Source organism: Triticum aestivum, chromosome 4B, assembly GCF_018294505.1.
Source record: "Triticum aestivum cultivar Chinese Spring chromosome 4B, IWGSC CS RefSeq v2.1, whole genome shotgun sequence".
Lineage (NCBI taxonomy): Eukaryota > Viridiplantae > Streptophyta > Magnoliopsida > Poales > Poaceae > Triticum > Triticum aestivum.
In genome coordinates, this window is record NC_057804.1 from 239289694 (window position 1) to 239314308 (window position 24615).

Here is a 24615-nt window from a genome sequence, read left to right on the forward strand (position 1 = left end):
GACTCGGCTGGATGCCTCTTCGTCACTTGGCCGCCCCGGACGTCGTCACTCAGCTGAACGCGTCTATATCACGGCCGCTCCACGCGCCGTCACTCTGTGCATGCGCCTACATCACTCGGACGCTCCGCGCGTTGCCACTGCGCGGGACGCAACTACTTCACTCGGACGCCGGCGCGTCGTCACTCCGCCGGATGCGTCTGCTTCACTCGGACGCCCCGCGCATCATCACTCCACGGGACATGTCTACTTCACTCGGACGTGAGCGCCTCGTCACTTCGCGGGATGCATCTACTTCACTTGGACGCCCCGCGCATTGTCACTCCGTGGGATGCATCTACTTCACTCAGACGCCCACGCATCGTCACTCCATGGGACGCATCTACTTCACTCGGACGCCCGCGCATCGTCACTCTGCGGGACGCGTTTACTTCATTCGGACAATCCGCGCATTGTCACACCGCAGGACGCGTCTACTTCACTCGGACGTCCGCGCATTGTCACTCCGCGGGACGCATCTACTTCACTTGGACGCCCGCGCATCGTCACTCCGCGGGACGCATCTACTTCACGCGGACGCCCGCGCATCGTCACTCTGCGGGACGCGTCAACTTCACTCAGACGCCCCGCGCATCGCCACTCCGTAGGACGCGTCGTGGGATGCGTCTACTTCACTCGGATGTGAGCTCATCATCACTCCACGGGACGTGTCTACTTCACTTGGACGCCCCGCGCATTGTCACTCCGCGGGATGTGTCTACTTCACTCGGACGCCCCGTGCATCATTACTCCGCGGGCCACGTCTACTTCACTCGGCCGCCCCGCGCGTCCCGACTCGGTTGGTCACCTTATCACCACTCGACCGCGTCGTGCATTGCCACTCGGTTGGTCACCTCATCACTACTCGGCCGCCCAGCGTGTCGTCACTCGGTTGGTCACCTCATCACCACTCGGCCGGCCAACGCGTCGCCACTCGGTTGGTCACCACATCACCACTCGGACGCCCCACGCATCATAACTCCACTGGACGCATCTACTTCACTCGGCCGCCCCGCGTGTTGTGACTCGGTTGGTCACCTCATCACCACTCGGCCGCCCCGCGCGTAGCCGCTCGGTTGGTCACCACATGACCACTCGGACACCCCGCGCATCATCACTCCGCGGGACGCATATACTTCACTCGGTCGCCCCGTGCGTCGCCACTCACTACTAGGAAAAACCTTATACACAGAAGTTTATCAGTAGCGCGGTTTAAAAATAGGCGCTACTGCTAATTAGTAGTAGCGAGGGGTATAAAAACCGCGCTACTACTAAGTTGATAGTAGTAGCGAGGGGTATAAACCCGCGCTGCTACTAAATGGTCTCCAACAATGCCCCCGGGATAGGCCATAGTAGTAGCGAGGGGTATAAAACCGACGCTACTACTAAGTCTCTACTCCTAATATAGCAGTTGGTGAATAGTCTTCCGGTTTTTTTCGTTGGTTTTATTTCGTCTATCCTCCCACCTCCATCAAATCGCTGGTTTTTTTCGTCTATCGTCCCACCTCCGTTAGCTCACGACCCTCCCGCGAAAAAAAACCATGCCAAAGAAAACCCCACGACCTCCCCTCCCCTCGCTAGCCCTACGCAGCCGCCGCCACACCTGCCGATCCCTGCGCATCGCACCCATCCCCGCCGCCATACCTGCCGTCCCCTGCGCCACCCATCCCCACCTCGCCCCGCCCGCCGCCTCTCCTTCACGCCGGCGCCCGCTCGCCTCGCCTGCACCGGTCGCCACGCGCTCGCCCCGCAAGGCAAGGAGCTCCCTTCCCCAACCCGATCTGATGGAAAGAGGACCAAGCCTTAACGGTCCGGCTGTGGGAGCCACCGTAGAGCCTCCATGTCGGTGGAGCAGAGCAGCCCGTCGGTGGTCACGACCACGTCATTCCCTGATCTCGTCCCGCAGATCACCGTCTTGCTCCTCCGCCCCACCGCCATTCCGTTGGAGATGAGGATTGCATTGTTGCGCCGCCGCCGCCGCCACTTCCTACAGACTCCCTGACTCACAGTGCAAGACATCCCAACTCGGTTCCATCCGGGTAAATGCCGCCGCCGCCCTTGGCAGGATCCCTTTTGGCGGCTTGGATCTAGGCAAACGAGGAGCGGAAGGAGAGAAGTACGTCTATGACTCGGGTCATGGGGATGGATGGATCTCTCGGTAATGGTGGATCCAGAGTTCCAGACTCAGTTCATCTTATAGGCTTAATTCGTACTGTATCATTTTGATGAATACGTTGCTCCCCTATTTTTTCTACAATCAAGATGATTTTCCTCTGTGGGGTATGCATATCATCTTCTTTCGTTTTCATTAGAACATATCATATTTTGTTTGACACGCAGGTACAACGATGGCAAATATTTGTTTTCATCAGAAGTATATTTTCATGAGATACAATGGCAATCAGGTTTGTGTTTTACGAGCTTTGTTCATATCACCGCTTCTCCCTAATCCGCCTTCACTCTAACGCATGGCCACCCAACATTGTCTTCTCCTCGGTTTGCAGGCGGCACATGCAGAAGAGTTGTGGAAGGTTGATTGAGAAGTCATAAGGACTGGGTGAAGCAAAATGCAATCTCCAAGGTTAGGTTACCTCTCAATGCCCTTGATGATATGAGTGCAACTAAACTAATATTTGTTTCTTGTGATCTATGGTTCCCACCTGCCATACTCATATATTTCTGTTTCCACATGATATGTCTTCTGTATTAAATTATAGTCTTTGATACAATAAGTTATTCCTTCAAATTTAACAGTCATGGAAGAATCTGAATATGGCAACGATTTCTTTCTTTCCTAAGCACTCCTCTCCTATTAGAACCCAGCATATGCTGAACCACTGCTGCTTTAATGTCTAAATCTTTTGGTTTATAGTTTATGGCAAACCAAATTATGAATCAAGTGTTCATCTCTGAAGTTCATAACAGTGGTCGGTTTTTAGTGTGTCTAAAGGAAATGCACCAAGCTTTTGTACTGAAAGATTATCCTGACATGGGATTTTTTATTCTTGAATGAACATGGTAGCCTTTATTATTACTTTTAGAGAAGATGTACACAGCTAGGATACAGAACTACATTCTTACTCTGATTGGCTTAATGCAACTAAGATCAAGGCTCCACGAGGCTATGTTGATTTGTTAAATTCCTTTCAGTTTCAGGTTTCAAAATGAGAAATTGGAGCATTAAGACCTTTGAACTGAAACCTAAATAAAGGTATACATATTTATGTTGGTCTAAAGCCACCATGTTTTATCTGTAGAAAATAGAAATCGCCGTTCGGTTTCATTTACAAATTAAATTAAACTATAGACATAGTCCACGACGTCGGGACAAATAGAGTAACTAATTATATGTATGTTTCTTCCAGCAAAGAACTTATTATAAAACGGGACACCAAAAAATCCAGTGGGAAATTGATGGGCTCCCCTCTTCGTAAAAAAGTTACTTCACGGCATTGCCTAATGTACAGAGAAATCACGGGGTCAAAAATTGCTTTCCCGCCCATGACATAATTTATACAGCATCACAGAGTGCCTTTTTATGCATAATCGACTTCCCTCGGAAAAGCATTTGTAAGATAGCTAATCAACATGTCATTTGTTCTTAATTCAGAACTGTGCATGCATCCAACAGAGAAAGGTGCGTACATATCCTGAGGGACAATAAAAAACGTGAGTTCTTTATGGCATAATATCAGGCACCGTTCTGAGTGATCTCTTTGCAACTCAAGATACCGATTAGTTATATTATTTCCTACCTGTAACCAATTTCTGCACACCAAAACACAGAGTCAAGTCAGATCTATAGGAGGATAAGTATTCTTGGTGTGATTACTAATGAGACAATGTAAGGAATTGTTTCTAGAACTCAATTTTATTATAAGTTCAATATCAGCACCACACAATCTTTCTACTACCATTCCTAGACAAATATCAACCCGTTACACAAGACAATGCAAGAAAACATATGTCACACATGACTATTCTATTACCGCGCTTCACCGCTGCCGTCGATGTTCCCAGCAGGCCACATATCCTCCAATGGTAATCTCATGGGTCATCTGATGAGACCGATATGAGCCAAACTTTTAGCTTAATGATGCATGGTTAGATATAGATAGAAGAACCGGTTGTACTATATCTTTTTTTTGCCCTGAAGTAGCGCTTCTACTTCTGATTCATGTCTACTTCATGGTTGACATCTTAAAGAAAAAATACTCTAAATTAAAAGGTGCAAAGATTCTGTGGATGACATCCATGCATTAATGCATATAGCTCTGAGTCTTCCTTTTCTCTTATATATGAATCTATAATCTGCTTTTGTCCAATGGTACAATTTATCAAGTTCAACAAGGGTGTGGTTAGTGCCTTTTGTCCATTCAATCCAAAAACGGATCGGGTTCTACTATCGAAAGCGATAACAAAAAAAAACATGAAAAATCAACCAGGTTAGTTCCTTTTTTTGCTAAGATTTACAATTAAAGTCAAATTAGTACTTAATGTAAGGAAGGTCAAACTTTTGTCTTTACTGATTTTTGTCTGGTTCGCAGGAGAGAGGGACGAGTTCCCCGGCATGGGGTCATGAGTGGTACAAACTGGAGGATGCATGCCGGTGGTTCTGTCAGTACAATTTACTTAGATTTTCAGTTCTTTTCACCTCATAATTATCTTTTCTTTATGTGTTAGTACGGTTAAACTTCTTTATCTTTTGTTCCTTCCTACTTATGGCCTTCGTGTGCACCTTGATTAAGTTCTGGTGTTTATTCGGTGCCAATGTCTTAAGACAATAGTTTCATGCATGGATTTATTCCAGCATTCTAATTTAGAGACCTTTGTGCCAGAAAGTTTGTTGCATTCACCTTAATAGAGATAATAAAATCTTACTGAGTAACAAGCGTAATGATGGAGGAACGGACGTCAATTTAAAGGTGCATATTATTCAGCTTGATTCATTGCTGAGGATTTTTTAATACATGGCTTCTAATTCCAGACCAAGAACTTAATTCAGAATCTAAAAATTGAAGGGGAGGTAGAGGGATATTGTTGGTGCTGTCCAGAAACAATGCTCATTTATTTATTACAGTCGATGTATTTCTTGTGTGTCTCATTGATTGAGTATTTGAGTTGGAGCATAAGTATATTAATGTCTTAGAATTTGCACATATGCTTTATCCACTTGTCATTGCTATTTACAAGTCACATATTTATATTTGGATTACAGATTCTTTGTACTTATTGTTGTACTTCGTGTTTTCTATTGAGTGTGGTACCTCTTGAAGGAGGGAAAGCTAGGATTCATTGATGACTGAGGTGCAGAAACTGCTGGACACGTACAAGGACGAGGAGGTGAGCATCACGGTAATGGGGCACAGCCTCGGGACGGAGCTGGCCACCCTGAATGCGTTGTACATCGCCGAGAATGGCCGGTCACGGTGTTTGCGTTCGACAGCCCACGACCGGGCGCAGCCGGCTTCAAGAAGCGGTTCGACGTCACTGCGGCCTTTGCGACCGCAACGCCGGGACATCGTGCCCAGGTACTCGGCGCCGCTGTAACACGATATGGGCTCCGAGCTGGCCATCGACATCGGCACATCGCCATACCTGAGGCCTGAGGGTGTCGCAAGGTCAGTCCAATCAATCTCCTACGCCATAGACGATGCCCCGACTTTTTTTATGTCCATCGACAATGATTCCTCACATATAAACCATGCGACAACCATGGACGACCTTTTGTTGAAGAATCTATTGTTTGCTCGAGTGGATTTGATCTTTAGTCTTCCCTTTCTTTCTATGGTTGTGAGTAATCTAATCCAATTCGCAGCTCCATGCACGATCAAGGCTAGGGTGTGAATTATGACTGTGTCGTATGAGGCCATGATTGTGGCAGGGATGTTTGGTGGCACGAAGTTGTTTAGTAACAAGATGGGTCTAAACTCAGCTACTAGAGATCTGAGCGGAAACACAGGAGGAGTTCCTATCATCAGTTCTAGCCGTAAAGTCGAATGCCTATGTTGGTGAGCTCTATAATCCAAACACCCAGAAGATTGTACCCCCTTCGTTCCATAATAAAAGATCTTATTACATTCGATGTAATAAGATCTTATATTATCGGATAGCGGGAGTAGATGTTATTTTGTACTCTTAGCATGTAAGTTGTTTTAAACTTTTTATTAGCAGCTTGTGACTTTTCTAAAAAGTAAGGTCATGTAGGCACATGGAGCGCTCCTTTTTTTCGTCACTTTCTACTCAATTGTAGAGGTTTATTTATTGCAGTATAATAATTACTTCTTGTTGAGGTTACTCTGCAGCACTTGCTGTCCTTGCCTTTTCTGATATCAAGGGGCCAATACAACTTCTCTGATTATAAATGTGTGCAACATGACTATTTGAAAGAAGCTCTGTTTGAGAAATTGAGGCTAGAGTTCTGATGTAAGTACGGCATCAGCATTTGTGAGCGCCTTTATATGCTGACCATCTCATCTTTGCGGCAAGTAAGCAGTTTGATATACTGCTTGCTTTGATATAGGCATTTAGCGATGAAAATTGTCATCTATTCATGTTTACATATACTTAATCTGATGGAGACATGAGCCTGCCGAATGCCTCCACGTTAGTAATGCACATCTCAGACGATACACTCTTCTTCTTTCTTGACTAAACTTTCACACTGATTATGCATCATGGATCAGATCCAACATATTAGTTTATTTGCATGTACGTAGACGGATGACAAGTAAAATAAATTCAAGGATCTTAGTGCAGTTTGTCAGCTACAATTTCACGATCATTTATGGGCTTAGGGAGTCATCATCGTCTCCCCCTTCGCCTTAATTGTCCTCACCTACAGTCCAACAACCTCCTGGAGCTCGATTTTATGCTCGGTTTCAGATTTGTTAGTAAGGGACTGCTGATCCTATTTGTTTGTTCTGAGAACAACGAACATGTGAACTCCCATGACCACTCTTTATTCTATTTGTAAATTTATCTGATTCTTTCTATATGTATGTACAATGTTCTTGTTGCGGAGCACAGGATAGATGTGATACTCCAAACTCCCACTAAATAATTGCATAGTTAATGATTCAAATCTTAGCATCTCATAATGGGTGTTGAATTACGTTCAAGTAATCTTATTCGTATTTGGTGATCTGTTGTAGTGTACAAATCATTTTTCATATATATCATGACCTCTTCGTAATGTTTTCTTACCATTTCTCAATGGGCACCGGTTTCTGCTATCACTTGCAATTATTTCTTAGGTAATTTTCTGGACCAGTACACACCCATACTTTCAGGATTACGAACACCAGTGGGTTAATATGTTACTAAAACTGTTGGTACCTCATCTGGTTGGATGGGGGCTTAATCTTGTTCTAAAAAAAATACCAGTACACACATCAATTTATTTTAATGTTCTAGGATATATAATAAATGTGTGATGTTTTTGAACTGTGTTTCACATGGAACTATTGATGTTGTTCTGAACAAAGAAAAAAGTTTGCTTGGTAGGGTTTGAGTCCTTGTTATTATGAAATTTATATTTCAGCATCTTGAGAACTATGACATTTTAAACTCCTAGAACTTATGAAGCAGAATAATATTTCAAGTTGTTTACAATTAGGGTGGACAGGCAATAAGGCTTCTTGAATCTGCACAAGTCATGTACATTTGACATCTCAACGTACACGTAGCGCTGCATCAATCTTTTGACATATCATTGTCTAATCAAATGCTCACGATTTAGATGAAGTGGCAAAATCCATATAGTACTTGTTCTTCTCTGAATACGTTAGTTCCATGTGGCTTCCGAGGTTGTGCCTTCCGGGAATTAAAGCAGCATTAGCAGTACTCTGTACTCATACCCATGATTGACTAATATGATTGCACTACCACTTGTATTCCTTTTGTTAGTATGCACGTAATCTACTATTCTTTCCGCATTCAGATTCTGCCTTGTGGTGTGTTTCTTTGATTCAGATTATGCCTGAACCAGCGGGAGCCTTTGAAGCAGCGAGAGAGTAACGGATGGGGAAACTGGCAGATCCTTTTGTGTGGACGACAGCTCGACGGTGGCAACTCGACCAGGTTTGCCGTGAGAAGGCCAGACTATGCGAGAGATTTGGCGTGTGTAGTTTATCTTGTCGCTAATTACGGTGGAGTGTGGTTAGATTATCAGCTTTGTTAGATGCATAGGGCATGGAAGGAGCGGTGGATATGAGCTCCTACGGCAGAACTACTATGCCTTGAGCAACTTCAGAGGAGCCGGCTCCCACTGAGAATACATTTTATTTTCTTTAGCCGATTAATTGCAATAATTAATGAGGGCTGATGCACCCCGGGAGCAGCTGCCAAGATGGAAGTTGTAGCAAATAGGACGCCTTCCATCGAAGGGAAACTCCGGGCAACTCCGCTCTCGTTGGCTGGCGATGCATGATGAGGCCAATGGACAGCTCGGTGCTACACAAATGAATCAAGGAGAACATGTTAACAGACCAGCAACGTGCTAGGAGGCCAACAGGAGCATTACCTGGTGTTGACCGGCGGGCAAATGACATCATATATGTTTTTGTCCAACCAAGGTAACCCTCCAAACAGTGCTCTAATAGTCATTTATTCCTTAATGTTTTGGCCTGGAAACAAGTTTAGTTGCAACTCTTTTGCTATCATGTTTTCCAAATTTCGTTCACTAGGGTTCCTTTCTTATTATCATCTTCCAGATATATATTTTTGCAATTACATGAATTCAGTTCTACTTCTATCGTGTCTCCTTTTCACATGTTTGCATCCAGCTGAATATCCATCTACATGCAGGATTTTGTCACATGTGTAGTGCAGTCTAAAAATAATAAGCTAGGAGGTTATGCCCTACCATCTGCAAGAACAATGGATTGTGTACTGAACATAAGCTTTTTTTTGCAAGTTTGCTCTCAGTTATGTCTTTGGCGGGGCATACTTGATCATAGAATTTGTATGAAAGGTAATCGCTAACAATACGTATGCAGTTGTTACTTAAATATCAGATTGTTCTATATTGTTTAGATTTAATTGGAGAATGCAACTTAATCAATTATGTCATGTATTTGCAAGAAGGGGTGCCGGGCAACCTGCTAGGAGATGGCACAGATGGGCCTTGAGGACATGGCACCGTTCAGGAGGGCGGCATTCCGACAACACTCCAGCATAGACTCATCATGGTACCTAGACGTGGGCTGGTAAACAGAGGTAACAAGGAGCTTGAACATCAGGACATCAAGAAGGAAGCTGATGATGATGAATACGACCATCTTGGCGTGGATTGCTGCCGCTGCCATGCCCATGTCCAGCAACATGTTGTTGTGCCAGTGCTGCAACCTTCTACTCCAAACACGATCGCAGGCAATGTGATCATGAACTTCTGGGATACTTAACGTTCCCTGTATTTTTCTAGCAATGTCTTAGTTAGGACGTAGATGCAAGGGCTCATATAAATCTCGATGAACTGATATTAGTTACCATGATAATTTGGTTCTATATATGGCCATATCCGAATCATTTTAGGCTTATAATGGCATTTTCTTTAATGATTTATTTATAGTATTACAATGGTGACAATGGAGGGATTCTTCTCTTTTCGTATACCATGTATATTTCGTGTTTACACCTTCACCGCGGGTCTCTAAATCTAAACAAAAAAGGTTATTTTCATTTTCTTTACTTTACTATGTTTCGTATACTTACATTATGTTCTTGTAACTGCATGATGGTAGCACTTGTTTTTTCTTTCTATTTGTTTCCTTTTATCCAAAATTTTAACTGAACTAGGTAGGATGCCACAACCTGTTTAGCCTCTTTTGCGTGATTGCATGCTGATAAACTTATGAAACAGATGGTAGACTAGGTGTGCATGTAATGAGATGGTGTGGTTGATCGAGATGATGCTAGAGTGACGCAGTGTGGCAACGAGAGAAGGAGGTGAGTTGAGAGGTAGGGAAAGAGGGTATAAGAGGAGAAATAAAGAAACAAATGTTTTTTTTTCTTTCTAATAAAGCATACATATCTACAACAATCTATTTGGATTTTTTATTTTAAAAGTTTAAGCAGTGGAGTGTATAGAAGCTGAACCAATTGTCTCAGTGAGCTATCTACACAGAGTCATCGCCCAGTGTTGCACAATGTTGTTTGTAGCCTAGCCGTTGAACATGCATTATCAACTTAGTTCTTCTGTTTTTCATACTTGGTGAAGAGATTGTCTATAGCCTAGCTGTCAGACATTATGCATCCAACCATTTGTGAGATAGCTACAGTTCTGAGTGCAGTGATCTCTTGAATGTAACTAGGGGTACAATTTAGCTTGATTCGGTGAGTTTGATTCCAGCAAGTCTTCTATGCATCTATGCACTAAAAAAAGTGAACTCTAATACATATAGGATATGCAAGATCGTGCAAGCAGAGACTTATTCCTTTCATAAAGACAAATTGGTTGAATCTATTGGATTTAGTATCTTACGAGGCAGACATGTTTCTGAATAGCAGATGGCAACTTAATTTAGGTTACGTAGTATTCTCTCATATTTTTGCTTGCAATTTTATTTGAACTTGATAAATACATGACTATTGTAGTTCTTTGAAATCGAGCTCAAATAAAACTAAGTGAATGCAAGCTTTAGTTAGTCTTTGGTTTCCAGTCATCTTATATGTCCTTATTTCTCATGTTGTACTACGCCACATGGAATAGAAAGTTCAGTTGTGGAGACAGATATTACTTGCAGTACAAGGCAAACACATGTAAATGTAAACTGCATGACTAAAAACGACAAGAAGCGTAACTCAGTTGTTTAGCTTAATTAAAAGGTGATGTCATTTTTGGGTTTTCTAGCTGAAGAACGTTCCACTTTATATGTATGATAGTCCAAATAATTATCAAATTCCCTCAAAACATGTGCTACCAATGGAGAAACAGTTGTCCTGAAAAGTCTCTCTTTCCTACAAAGGCAACTTAGTGGACTGAAGCCATATCAAAGTTAGTAGAAGCACCAACCTGTTTGAGCCATGCTTTTGTTTTGCACCATCATCTTTCACATGTACATTTGAGCCGACTGAATTATATATCGCTTTATCTCCGCAATTCTCCTTTTGAGAAGAGAATTACTATAATTTGTGTATGGACCAAAGTGTTCGGTCAGCATGTGGCAGATTGATTAATTGGTTTAGAGAAGGCGGGCATACAAGTTGTTCGGCAAAACAAATATTTGTTGGGTAGACAGTGCATATATTTTACTGATATGCATGGTTGGACATAGTACATATGTTACGTGAGGAGTAACGTAAGATGAAGTGTAACATGGTGGACATGGCAGCATGACAGAGCTGTTGGAGAGATGTTATGGGGCGATGTTGAGGTCAGCGGTGGAAGAAATGGGTAAATGGGGTTCCTGATAGGTTCCCGACTTTCTCATGGAGCGATGCAATGTGCAGCAACATCGTATTGGGTTCCATTTCTAGATGGAGAAGAATGGATGAACGACATGAGCACGATTCATTTGTTCATTCATTTTATCCTTCCTTATTCTACTCAACTTAGATTCATTTATTTTTGCACTCACCCATGATTTGATGGATGTAAAAATTTAGTGACGTTAATTGTAATGAGGGGTACCATATATACATGAGTCTCAACTATTTTTTCCATTGGAACATGATCATTATGTTTATATATACAACCATTAAGTTTTTTAAAATGCCCGTGGCAACGCACTGACATTCTATTAGGGCGCCGGCTCGTCGGGACACACGGCGATGTGGCGGGGGAGGGAAAAGTGGGAGAGGAAGTGACTGAGTGGAGGGAGAGTGGTGAGTGAGTGGGGTTAGGGTTGGGATGCGGGCGGGAGAGGGGAAAAGGCGAGGGGTGGCGAGTGAGCCCAGAGGCAAGCGTGCCAGGTGGGCCGTCGAGCCGGCGCGTGAGGCAACTTTGCTGTGCCTGGGCCGGGGAGGCCAGCACGAGTGCCTTGCCAAGAAGTGTCGTGCCTGGCCCGTGTAATCCTGGCCGTGTCGGGCCGGCCCATTTGTCCAGGTATACTGTAATCCCTCAAAAAAATATACTATGGACAAGGTAATTTCTTTTATAGTTTTTTTAGGGGGCTAAGTTCGGGTGCTGGTTGGGCCGTGGTGGATAGCTTATTTGGGCCTTGTGTGCAAATTTTGCTCAACGATAGAAATGCTAGACTCGCATGTGTAGGAATTTATGATAAAAAACATAGATATTAAAAGTATACATACCTCACAGAAACAATAAAAAAGTATATATATATATATATATATATTAAATATGGTTCATAAAATTAAATATTTTTTATACTTACCTTTCATATACTAAGGGTATCACAATAAATTGAGAGAAAAAACAAGTATACTTGGTTGAAGAAGGTTTATTTGCATGTTTTTTTTCTTTTGTTGGACAATTTACCATGGCCTATATAAATAATTTAAATAATTTTCATATGACAATTTACTTATATATGAACATTACGGTTTGTTGTTTTCCCCGAATTTTGTGTTAGTACAATGATTTAACCAACATATTTTCCTAATAATGTCAAATATGTTTTTTATAGAGAAAACAGTTGTGTTAGTTTCACTTTTATTTTTTCAGATATTATATATGATTATACTATGCAGTAGAAAATATCATTTATATTTCATCATATATATTTCATCGTAGATACAAAGTGATGGGTTCCGACATATGCACTGATGTAACAAAGACAGACCGTATTGAAACACCACGAGAAGAGGTGAATAAAGCTAACCTTCCTCTGTATGTATATTCTACATGAAAATACTAAAGGTATATTTTTTTGTATATTATTGTTTTTTCATAATATAGGAGACATGTATATTATTGTATATTATTATTTACAAGAAATATTTTTAGTTTACAAGAGATACATGTTTGTACTCACTTTTTTATGATGTCGACAAAGTATATTTGTACCCCTAGAGATATTTCAGTCATCAAATCAATCATGTTTGCCCCCAAGAAAACCTTGTTTGTGGAAATTGGAGATGATATGTTTTTTGAAAGATGATATGTTTTTACACAGATGGTGTAAGACCAATTTAACATGTATTTCTTGTAAACTTCTTCAAGAGCCCGTGGCAACGCACGAGCACTCTACTAGTAAGTAGTAGTAGCGCAGGTAAGACCCTCACGTTACTACTAAGCGTGTCCACCCCAGCCCGATCCCCCGATCCACCCCGCCCCACCAATCGTGGTCCCACTCAACCCACCCCCGGCCCGTCTAAAAAAGTTCACCTCCGATCCAGATCCCCTCCACCTCCACCTCCGAGCCGAGTTAATTACACGATAGTACCACAATTGGGGCCGTGGTGGCGAATTGGTACCAGTTTCGAAAAATTTTACGTGTCAGTACCACGTTTGGACCGAACCGTTGCAAATCGGGCTAAACTTCGTATTTGTACGTATTGACGCTGGAACTGACCGCCCGGGCCCGCGCGTCAGATGCCACGCTGGCGAATCGGCACTTGCCCGCTCGCTCAATAGGTGCGGTCCGGCTCGAACCAGACCGGCCCGTGCTCCACTCTGTTCCTCCTCGCTCCTGCCTCCCTCCTTGCTCCTCTCTCGTCGCCCTCGTCACCGCCGGCAGCTTTGCCGGAGCGGAGCGCCGCCGCCCGCCATGGTTTTCGAAGACGAAAGCAGTGAGGACACGTCCAGCCTGCCGTACATGCACTCGACCTCATCCACGGACGGGCTTAACCAGGTGATTTTCCTTGAGCTAGGTCTAGGGTTAGGGTTTCAGATTTGGGGCTTTTTGATTTGGTTGATTTCGATGGGTTTTGATTTGGGCATTTTGATTGTACGAGCTTCGGCAGGTCCCTTTCAGCGTTGAAGATCTAGATTACCAGGGGCTTGAGCTGGAAACGATGTCGCCATGTGAGAAGCACGGCAAGGCATCTGAGAGGCTTGTCGCATTTGAAGGAACAGACACAGGGAGAAGGTTCCTAGCATGTGCAGAGCCGGTATGAATTCTATGCTGATAGTGGGATATTATATATAGGTTGATAGTGTCATATTATTGTTGGTTTGACAGTGCCATATTGAACATGAGTGAACATGAGTACAAGGCCTGATTATTAAGGGCATATTCATATATAGGTTGATAGTGTCATATTATTGTTGGTTTGACAGTATCTAGGTGGATAGTATGTACTGCATATGCTTTGGCAGTTCACCAAATTTGCAGTTAGAGATTGCTCTCTCTTGTTTTGTAGCGATTAGCAAAATCTAGTTCAAAGCTGTAGCTGAGTGGTGCTGTAATTTGTCATGCTGTTATTTAGTGGGTAGGTACATCTCAATTACTAGTGTAGCTTAGTGGTGCTATTATTACCAATGTACAGTGTTATTGCTTTGCACTAGTTATTTACCTGTGCTTCTGAAGTAACATGTTTATTTTTTTATCCTTTTGCCTTTTTGCAGGAAGGGCAGAATTGTGGGTTTGTTGAATGGGTTGATCACCAGTGGCCCCCAACAATGCAAAATGCATTGTTGAAGCCGTGGGCCATGGTTGAAGATAGCAAGAGTGCTAGGGTGAATGATAATCTTGAAAGTTCTTTCACTATCCACCATCTGACAGAAGAGAAGAACAAGCTGGAGGCCAACTATGACAAGTTAGTCCAAGATGTGCATGAACTTATGAGCTTCCAGGAGGACAGGGTGGTGGATTTCAGATATCTGCAGGATAACCTTACATATCAGCAGCAATGCAGAAGTGAACTGCTGGCTGATATGAAGGCACATATGGCAAAGAAAGATGCAGAGTTTGAGAAGCTTAAGCAGAATTATGAAGTGCTACTGAACCTGACAAGAGCACAAGCAACAGTCATCCAGAACTTGAAGTTGAAGCATATTAAAGACAAGCAATTGTTTAGTGAAGATAAGATGAACTTGGAGTTGAAGAATGCAGAGCTCACAAAGTCTGAGGAGAAGCTCACCCAAGAGAAGCTAGAGTTGAAGCTTCAGATTGCTGAGCTGATGAAGGCAGAGGAGAAGCTGAAGGAGAATATCAAGGGGATCCAGGCCATCTTAGAGAAGTGAAGAAAATGAATATGAGACTAGTGGGTAATGCTGACCTTTTGGGCATGATGGTTGTGTAGTGTATGGCTCTACTAATTGTGAACTATGTCTGTGTATGTATGTAGTAGATATGCTTTTCATCCTTTTGTGAGAAAAGGATGAACTATGCATTTAAACTCAAACTCCACTATGTATTTGTGATGGACCTGCTGTGTACCCTATAATATGTTGAACTCCAGTAAGTATTGTGTGTTATGTTGGCTAGACTTGAAATGATGATATATCATGCATTGGAAGATGGATCAGATATTCTGTGCCATGAGATGTAGACTAAAAGTTATGATTTCTCTTGCAATAGGTTTTATATTTTTATATTAGATGATTATGTTAGCATTGGAAGACTATTTGATGGTTATGTTAGCACTGGAATATTATATGATTATGTTATATCATGCATTGGAAGCCCATGTTGGTTAGGGTAAGTTGGTTCCGTCGACCCCTAGCCACCGTAAACCCTAATGGTTAGATTAAGGTGGTTCCGTCGACCCCGAGCCACCATAAACCATCATGGTTAGGTTAAGTTGGTTCCGTCGACCCCTAGCCACCATATACCATAATGGTTAGATTAAGGTGGTTCCGTCGACCCCGAGCCACCGTAAACCATCATGGTTAGGTTAAGGTGGTTCCGTCGACCCCGAGCCACTGTAAACCATCATGGTTAGGTTAAGTTGGTTCCGTCGACCCCTAGCCACCATAAACCATAATGGTTAGATTAAGGTGGTTCCGTCGACCCCGAGCCACCGTAAACCATCATGGTTAGGTTAAGGTGGTTCCGTCGACCCCGAGCCACCGTAAACCATCATGGTTAGGTTAAGTTGGTTCCGTCGACCCCTAGCCACCATAAACCATAATGGTTAGATTAAGGTGGTTCCGTCGACCCCTAGCCACCATAAACCCTAATGGTTAGGTTAAGTTGGTTCCGTCGACCCCTAGCCACCATAAACCCTAATGGTTAGATTAAGGTGGTTCCGTCGACCCAAAAGTTGGTTTAGTGGCATCAAACCCAAAAGAAAACACATTGTAGTGGCATCAAACTCTAAATAGTGGCACAATGTATCATCAGCAACAGTTGCTGCAGTGGCATCAAACCAAAATAAATCACATTGTAGCAGCAGCACAAGTTACTGCAGTGGCATCAAACCAAAATAAAGCACATTGTAGCAGGAATACAAGACATTGTAGTGGCATCAAACCAAAAGATAACATGCCACATTGTAGCAGGTGCACATTGTAGAATCAACAGAAGTTTGCATCACCTTCTGCCACCTCTACTAGCATTGAACCAGGCCATCCATCCAGTGTGTGTGCCATCAGTTGGTGGAGGAGCACTAGAAGTTGAGGCACCATACTGCCTTGGGGCAGAGAAAGGCCTTGAAGAATTTGCACCTCTCCCAGCAGAAGATTGAGCACTAGAAGATGCTCTTCCAGATCCTCTTCCACCACCAGCCCTTCTTCCTGCACCTCTACCAGCACCACTTCCACCACCTCTACCAGCAGCACTTCCAGTTCTTCCTCCTGGTGTTGGAGCAGGAGCCCTAGTTGTTGCAGGTGGAGCAGCTCTTGGTGTTGGTGTAGGAGCTTTAGGTGTTGGTGTAGGAGCCCTAGTTGTTGGTGCAGGAGATCTAGCTGTTGCTGAAGCAGCTCTAGGTGTTGTTGCAGGAGCTGTAGGAGCAACACCTCTTGCTTGTGAATTCCTTCCAGCAGGCTTGGAAAACAATTCAAAGGAAACACAGTTAATAATACTACAAATAAGAAAGGTAATTTACAGAAACATCAAAATGAAGAACTAGTACAAAGGGGCTTACCACATGTTTGTTCTTTCTTAAGGCCAACTCAGGTTTCAACTGTTTAAGGCAGTTTGTGTATTTATGCCCTTGTAATCCACAATTGCTACAAGTTATTGTCCCCATTCTTGAGGTGGACTTTGGCTTTGGAATTTCAAATTTTCCCTTTATTCTCTTCTCTTTCCTTCTTCCTTTCTTCACTTTAAATGCTGGTGGTTCTATGTCTGGACCTGGGGTCTTTGTCCAGTCATGCTCACCAGGGACAGGATATATCATTGGTTCATATGCTGCCAAATAATATGGTTTCTTGAAGAATTTGCTTACAAAGTCCTCTGGAAACCTTTTTGCCTTGTTGATTGCTGAGATGGCATGGTTACATGGGATGCCACTGAGGTCCCACTTTCTGCAACCACAGGTTTGAACTTCCAAATTGACAGCATGTGTTTGCTCACCACTAGTTACTTGCCACAAGTTAACACCTGCTTGAATGGGTTTGCAGTACCTGGCCCTTTCCTTTTCAATCTCCAACTTCTCACTGTAATGTGGTGTGATCTCCCATCTAGCTTCCCTTCCACTCTCTATTCCTGTGCCACCTAACCATCTGCTTATCCTTTATGCCATCACACATAGTTCTTATTGGTTTTTTCCTATGATCTAGGATGTACTTGTTAAACACCTCTGACAAATTGTTGACAACCAAGTCAGTCTTGCTATTTGTGTCAAATGCATGCCTAGCCCATGTTTTCTTGGGTATTGCACTAAGCCACTGCCAAGCTTCCACACTCTCAGCTTTGAGATCATCCATTGCTTTATTAAATTTGTGTTCATTATATGCATAACTGGCATTATCCATGCACTTCTTAAGGTCCTCCCCCCTAAAGCCAGCATTCTGGAAGTTTGCATATATGTGTCTTAAGCAGAATCTTTGATGACTGTTAGGAAAAACTCTATTCACTGCATATAATAGCCCCTGGTGCACACAATTTAAACAGCTAAGCTACTGTCTAATACACATGTAAACACATATTTAGCAGGCAAAGCAAGGTGGATAAACATACCTTCTGTCTGTCTGACATTATAGTATATGGACCATACTGTCCAACTTCTCCTCCAAGACAAATCTTCAGTTGGTGTAGAAACCAGCACCAGTTTGCTTTGTCCTCTTGTCCAACAATGCCAAATGCCAGTGGGTATATGTTGTTATTGCCATCTCTACCAGTGGCAGCAAGGATTTGTGCACCAGTGGTCAGCTTGATAAAACATCCATCAATACCTAAAACAGGAAGTAAACATAACATGTCAAATGCATTTATATGTGCAACCTATTGAAACTAACAACATCAAAGTAGTGTACAAGATAAAATGAACTAACCAATGAATGGTCTACAGCCCTGTAGAAATCCCTCCCTTGCTCCATTGATGCAGTAAAACATGGCATGGAATCTTGGTCCTGGATGTGGGATTTTTTCAGTGGCTTTTGGAGTTACAGTGGTGACTATAACTCTACTCCCAGGGTTTGTATCCATCACAGTCTGAGCATAGTCTCTCAGCCTTGGGTATTGCTTCCTATGATCTCCCAACACAGCCTCAACAGCTAAGTTTTTTGCCCTATATGCCATAGCCTTGGGCACATCCACACCATACTTTTCCATGCAGGCATCAATAAGTGTATGTATGCTAGTACTGACATCAGATCTGAATAGTGGCTCATATTGCTTTGCAAGCCACTTTGCACTTACCCTGCTTGTTTCAGTAGAACTAGGGCAGGTGTGTTGTATCCTCATCTTCTTAATTACAAAAGTGTTTTCCCCTTTTATAACAGCTGCCACAATGCAGAACTTACAATGTTCATTCTTGCAATGCACAATGATCCTCTGATCTGAGTTCCTGTGATACTTGAAGTCTCTGCACTGAGTGATGTGCAAGCTCAACAGAGCATCTCTGAATTGATGTTGATCTTTGAAGCACATATGCAGTTTTAGTTGTTGGTGTGGTTGTTCCAAATCCTCATTGTACCATACTCTAGCTGGCCTCTTCTTTGCCCTACTCTTCCTTTTTTGAGGTAGCACAAATGCTAGTGGCTCAAACCCATCATCTTCACTGTCCTTCAATAAACTATCATCTTCTTCATCTGATGATGGTTTCCAATCAGGTTGCACTTCTTCTAAAACACTGGAATGTGACCTTGTTGTTGGTCCCCTCCTTACTTGCAACTTCTGCTTCTTCTTTGCTGGCACATATATTTTTTCCTCCTCTTCTGGAACAATAGGGTCATCATCCTCCAACTCAAATAATTCCTCTACCTCTGTGTCACCCTCATAATGCACTTGTTCTTCATCCTCTAATTCTTCTTCTGATTCTTCATCCTCTGTTTCTTCCTCATGTTGCTCTTGTACTTCTTCCTCTCTCTGTCTATTTCCCTCTTCCATCTCCATGTCTTCAACATCATGCATTTCCTCATTATAGTTAGGCCTTAAATCCCCCATGTCACTATCATACTGCCCTTCAGATCCTTCAGATGAACATGCATAACTGCCATCATAGCCAACTTGTTCTTCTTCCACAACTTCTTTTAACTTGGGATTTAGAACACTCCTGCTCTCTTGTGTTAAAACAGCAGGGCCTACAGCTGCAATATAACTGCTACTCTGACCTTCATAAGCAACACCTTGCTGATCAACAGCATAAACAGGAGGATCGGCAAGATCAAAAACAACAGGCTCAGAATATTCAGTTATATCTAAATTTTGCTTCCGTACAAAACCCTTCTGTGGTACACTGACAGCTGGTGGACAAGCCCTAAATAGCAAATTAAGCACCAAACTCTCCTCATTCTGCCTCTTGATCAACTGTAGTTTAACATTACTATCAACCAATTCCAAGCCCTGCTCTCCTGGGGTCTCCATGTAAAACATCAGTGAATCATCAATACTAAAGCCTTGGGTTTCCATCAATGCAACCATATTTAGATATGTCACATCTGAAGAGCTTAATTTCCTCTCTAACAGATCATTATTGTCAAAATGGATCCTAACATTCCATATGTCTTCATATAAACTACAATTCACATGCAATTTGCCTAATCAGTACACTATAACCCTAATTAGCAAATAAATGAGAAGAAAAGAAAGAGGCAGAAATAGAAACTTACAGGACGCCGCCGAGCCCGTGGGTCAGCTCATGGCTATTGCTAGGGTTCGCCACCCATTGCTTTGCCAGCCGTACCCGCTGCTCCATGGACAGTGCGGGCTCAATGAACTCGTCGTCGTCGCTGGAGTACTCAGAGCTCGAGTAGCCATCGCCGCCCTCGATTGGAGATCTCCCCTCGATTCCTCCTGCCGCGCCGATGCCGAAGAGGGGAAGGTTTGCGCCGCCGCCATCGCCGTCGCCGCCACCGCCGCTGCCGCCAGCACCGCCCGGGGGCGCCGCCGCCATCGCCGTACGCGCAGGGAGCTAGGGTTCGTCGACGAACAGAGACGGCGAGGAGGAACAGAGTGGAGCACGGGCCGGTCCGGTTCGAGCCGGACCGCACCTATTGAGCGAGCGGGCGCGTGTCGATTCGCCAGCGTGGCATCTGACGCGCGGGCCCGGGCGGTCAGTTCCAGCGTCAATACGTACAAATACGAAGTTTAGCCTGATTTGCAACGGTTCGGTCCAAACGTGGTACTGACACGTAAAAATTTTCAAAACTGGTACCAGTTCGCCACCACGGCCCCAATTGTGGTACTATCGTGTAATTAACTCCTCCGAGCCAGTCGCCCTTCTTCCGTGACCTCGCCTCCCCCGTCCCGTCCCACCGCGGCAGCCCCCACTTCGCCTCTCCCGCGGCCGCCCTGCCCTCCGCACGCCGCCGTCGTCGCGGCGTCACCCCCACCCGCCCGGCAATGTCGACGCCGCGGGCCGCCATGCTTCCGCTCGCCATAATGTCCGTGGCGAGTTCGCTTGTCGTGCATCCCGCGACGCGCCAGCGTACGGCGGGAGAACCAGGTTGGCGCCGCTCTTCTCATCCATTCATCGTGCCACCTTTGCTCTGCCTATCTTATCCAATAGCTGCCGCCAGGACAGAAATTGCTGGCTGCCATTTTGTGACTGCATACTTGCATGTGCATTCAGTCAAATTGTAGGATTTCTGTGTTATGACTTCATACTTCTGAAAAGATTGCACCCCCGGTCCGTGTCAAGAATAAGTATTCGTCCGTGGATGTTTCCGTGGAGAAGATTACCCTACGTACTAAGGAGATGGTCGTTTTTACTGTGATTTAATAGTAGGAGATGGTGCTTACTGCTAGTATAGTTTTTGTTTGCCGAAGCTCATGCAGAACTTATAATATTTTGTGTAGGGCAAAGCTGGGGAGAACCATCCATCTCGGGTTCGCAGTCCCGGAGGAATAAGCTCAGCAACTCCATCTGCGTGAAAGCAGTAAGATGTGCCCACCCGTCTTCTTTTCTCGCCGTTACGGATTATACCTGGTTAAATTATTTGCAACTTATTAGGTGTAATTTGTAAGAGTACTCAGAAAGCAATCAGCAGGTTTCTGGCACAAAAATGACAAAAAATCAAATACTCCAGGCTATCTGCTTGCTCTTAAGTATCTCCAAATATCTTTTCGCCTGACTCATTCTTTGGAAGGTATCCTTTTGTGTTGCTAAATTAGAATATCCTAGATAATTGTTCTGCAGATACTTACTTTTGGTGAAACTTGTCAGGTTCCTGTACTTCTTATCATGCTTATGCACATCAGTCTTTGCTGCCGCTGTTCTGATAGGTTGCCTATGGATGCCGGTATGTGATATTTCAATGGTGTTAGCTTCCTTGGTTATGCAGTCAGTCTAATTGCCCCTTCGTAATTACATTTGCTATGTTTTCGCCTCTTCATGAGGCCCGTAGAAAACCTTATATTGTCGGCCTGAACACATATGTTCTATATTTATAAAGATGTCCTGCTGTACCTTCTTCGCATACTTTTCTGGGCAATCTTAGAACCAAATATTTTCTAATGTCTTGTTCGGAGGCCATATATAATATAATTGACCTCCGACATTTTCTGAATGTGGTTCTACAACCAAGTCCATGACTCTTTTCTGTTCTTTCCTTGCAGTAACTAGTGGCAGGAGTAAAGAGTACATTGAATCTGACATGATACTGTAGAAAAGATGATGCTCTTTGTAGTTAATGTTGATTATTCCCCTATTTGTTGTAATATATCTTGAAACATATTCCAGGAAACATTACACAAGCATAAAGCCAGTGAAGATGGCAAACAAAGTGTTGAAGCTGTGGAGGCCCATCTGATTGATCCGCAAGAAAAGGTCGAAGGAAGTACCAGTGTAGATACCAAGAAGAGCTTATTCAAGAATTGGCCATTGATGTCTTCCATAATTGTTTATTGCATCTTCTCCTATCATGACATGGCCTATACAGAGGTATTATTTTCTATTTTTTAGTTCATGGAATTGAAGCATTACAAGAGAAAAACTTATACTAGCCTTTTGTGCTTTAATTGAACTTGTGGTGAATGGTAAAAAATGAGAATAATTAGTAGGAGCAGAATCAATGTGCTCTCTGTAGTATATCTATGTATGTATGGTAGCTATTACACGACCTATTTTAAATAAACTTCAACTTGTTTTTGAGAAACCATGGTATTTGAAATCAACTTCAGATATTCTCTCTATGGGTGAGCAGTAGCAGTTCAATGTTAATGTCAAGGTTCTTCTAGTCTGAATCTACATACATACATGCTTTACTGAATTTTTGCTGCTTGGTCAGACTATGTTGAATAAGATGGACACTGACTGCATTGTTTGCTAATTAATTATTTTGCTTGCTCCCACAAAAATTCACTATAATTTAGTTTGCCGATTGGTCTAGTTGGATTTCTCAAGATGTTAGCAAAGCGCACCACACTGCTGCTATCTGTCAACTGAATGAAGCTGCAAAATTTTGAGTTGCTGCTGCTTCTTGTGTTCATTTCCTTGCTATCGAATTCGAACCTGACTAGTCTAGTTAGTACTATTGCGGCAGGTTGATTGACGGAAAACTCTTGCCCCTGCTTAACATATCTAAAATCTAACCTATCTATATGCACACTTTGAGGAAGAAAACAGGAGATATATGTGCTTTTGTTGCTTCTAAATTATATACATGTATTTTTAGTTATTCAACATGCTTCAAAATTTTTCTGTTCGATTTGGTGCAGGAGGATGCCCGAGCTGACCAGGAGGACACCCTTCTGCACCTCGGCCACCACACAAGGTCATCCTTCTATTTCTTTTCGCTGCTTGTTCATGTCCTACTTGTGTTTCAGTTCCATTTGCTCCTACTGCAAACAGGTCTATAACAGGTGCTTGTGTTCTGCATAGTAGCAGATCCGTTTATGTGAGCTACAATGGCCTACTGCTTCCTAATAATATGAACACTATCTCATCTTGCCATTTCCCCCCCTCTTCTGCAGGTTAACACTTGGAGACTCTCGAGCTATGAGCAGCGAGCTGTTGCTGCCGCCGCCGGATGCTCCAGCGGCGAAACCTCCGTCGATTCCCTCCACGGCCACTACCACTACCCTAGCTACCGCCGCCGACGGAACCACCACCATATCCTTGCTCGGCCAAGACCAGCTCCTTGAGATCTTCCTCCGCCTGCCGAGCCTGCCGGCCCTCGTCCGCTCCACGCTCACTTGCCGCTCGTGGCTTGGCGCCGTCCGCTCCTCTCGCTCCTTCTGCAACCTCTTCCACGCCCTCCACCTAGCGCCCCTCATCGCGATCTTCCTCGATGTCGACGAAGGCAATGTCCGCTTGTTCGCCCCCTTCAGCCGCTCAGATCCCAACGTCAATAAGGACATTACATTGGGAGATTAACGCAATTTTTACTTTTCATTTTTCTTATTATTGGAGTGAGGATGTTAGAATGAGGAACTGTATGATTGTAGATATGGCAACAGTGTAATAGTATAATCAGGAATAACGACATTTCCATCACTATTGTGTTTTCTTGAATTGTATGCATGAAATGGAATTTGTCATTTTTTTTTAATTCCTAATTCGTTAGTAGTGGTGTGGGGACAAATTTGCATGCTACTGGTATTTAGGATACTAGTAGCGTTGGTATTATAAACACGCTACTACTATTTCATTAGTAGTAGCGCGGGTTCATAATAGTAGTAGCATGGGTGGAAACGCGCTACTACTAACTTTGTTAGTAGTAGCGCGGGTTGAACCCACGCTACTACTAACTATTAGCTGTAGCGTGATACTAGTAGCGCGGGTACCCGCCCTGCTAGTAGCCATTTTACCCGCATTGCTAGTAGCCTTTTTCCTAGTAGTGCTCGGTTGGTCACCTCATCACCACTCGGCCGCCCCGCGCGTTGCGACTCGGTTGGTCACATCATCACCACTCGGCCATCCCGCGTGTCGCCACTCGGTTGGTCACCTCATCACCACTCGGCCACCCCGCGCGTCGCCACTCGCTTGGTCACCTCATCACAACTCGGTCGCCCCGCACGTCGCCACTCGGTTGGTTACCTCATCACCACTCGGCCGCCCCGTGCGTCGCCACCCGGTTGGTCACCTCATCACCACTCGACCGCCCCACGCGTCGCCTCTCGATTGGTCACCTCATCACCACTCGGCCGCCCCGCACGTCACCACTCGGTTGGTCCCCTCATCACC

At 43.8% G+C, this 24615-nt stretch overlaps 2 protein-coding genes and 2 long non-coding RNA genes across 10 annotated transcripts; 2 read left to right on the forward strand and 2 right to left on the reverse strand.

The window, feature by feature from the left end:
* Positions 1–1635: 1635 nt before the first annotated feature.
* LOC123091893 (uncharacterized) lies at positions 1636–9678 on the forward strand. 6 transcript variants are annotated; one of them, XR_006443753.1, is made up of 7 exons: positions 1636–2441; positions 2541–2617; positions 3187–5657; positions 5855–6047; positions 8011–8612; positions 8845–9010; positions 9121–9678. It is a non-coding gene; the product is annotated as an uncharacterized lncRNA (long non-coding RNA). The 6 variants fall into 6 exon arrangements; XR_006443752.1 differs by having other exon boundaries at positions 5855–8612; XR_006443757.1 differs by having other exon boundaries at positions 5855–8612; positions 9124–9678.
* A 6537-nt stretch (positions 9679–16215) lies between these two features.
* LOC123091896 (uncharacterized) lies at positions 16216–17117 on the reverse strand. Its single transcript, XR_006443758.1, has 2 exons — positions 16969–17117; positions 16216–16785 (listed from the first exon to the last, which is right to left on the reverse strand). It is a non-coding gene; the product is annotated as an uncharacterized lncRNA (long non-coding RNA).
* A 389-nt stretch (positions 17118–17506) lies between these two features.
* LOC123090069 (uncharacterized) lies at positions 17507–19853 on the reverse strand. Its single transcript, XM_044511540.1, has 3 exons — positions 18320–19853; positions 18006–18220; positions 17507–17917 (listed from the first exon to the last, which is right to left on the reverse strand). The coding sequence occupies exons 1-3, from the start codon at positions 19851–19853 to the stop codon at positions 17507–17509; spliced, it is 2160 nt and encodes a 719-aa protein (XP_044367475.1).
* An 837-nt stretch (positions 19854–20690) lies between these two features.
* Positions 20691–23980, forward strand: LOC123094745 (uncharacterized). Of its 2 annotated transcripts, none has more exons than XM_044516673.1 (6): positions 20691–20934; positions 21288–21577; positions 21655–21730; positions 22171–22371; positions 23148–23203; positions 23403–23980. In XM_044516673.1, exons 3-6 carry the CDS (start codon positions 21725–21727, stop codon positions 23803–23805), a joined length of 666 nt encoding a protein of 221 aa, XP_044372608.1. In that variant the 5' UTR covers positions 20691–20934; positions 21288–21577; positions 21655–21724; the 3' UTR covers positions 23806–23980. The 2 variants fall into 2 exon arrangements, with proteins under 2 accessions (XP_044372608.1, XP_044372609.1); XM_044516674.1 differs by having other exon boundaries at positions 21288–21367.
* The last annotated feature ends 635 nt before the right edge of the window (positions 23981–24615 follow it).

Bases quoted from the DNA above. Each gene is read 5' to 3' on its own strand.
- LOC123090069 (XM_044511540.1), bottom strand. From the start codon at position 19,853: ATGGAGACCCCAGGAGAGCAGGGCTTGGAATTGGTTGATAGTAATGTT. The intron at 18,221-18,319 runs GTTAGTTCATTT...TTCCTGTTTTAG, and splicing joins GGGCTGTAGACCATTCATTG to GTATTGATGGATGTTTTATC. The intron at 17,918-18,005 runs GTATGTTTATCC...TGTGTGCACCAG, and splicing joins TAATGTCAGACAGACAGAAG to GGGCTATTATATGCAGTGAA.
- LOC123094745 (XM_044516673.1), top strand. The intron at 22,372-23,147 runs GTATTATTTTCT...GATTTGGTGCAG, and splicing joins ATGACATGGCCTATACAGAG to GAGGATGCCCGAGCTGACCA. The intron at 23,204-23,402 runs GTCATCCTTCTA...CCTCTTCTGCAG, and splicing joins CACCTCGGCCACCACACAAG to GTTAACACTTGGAGACTCTC.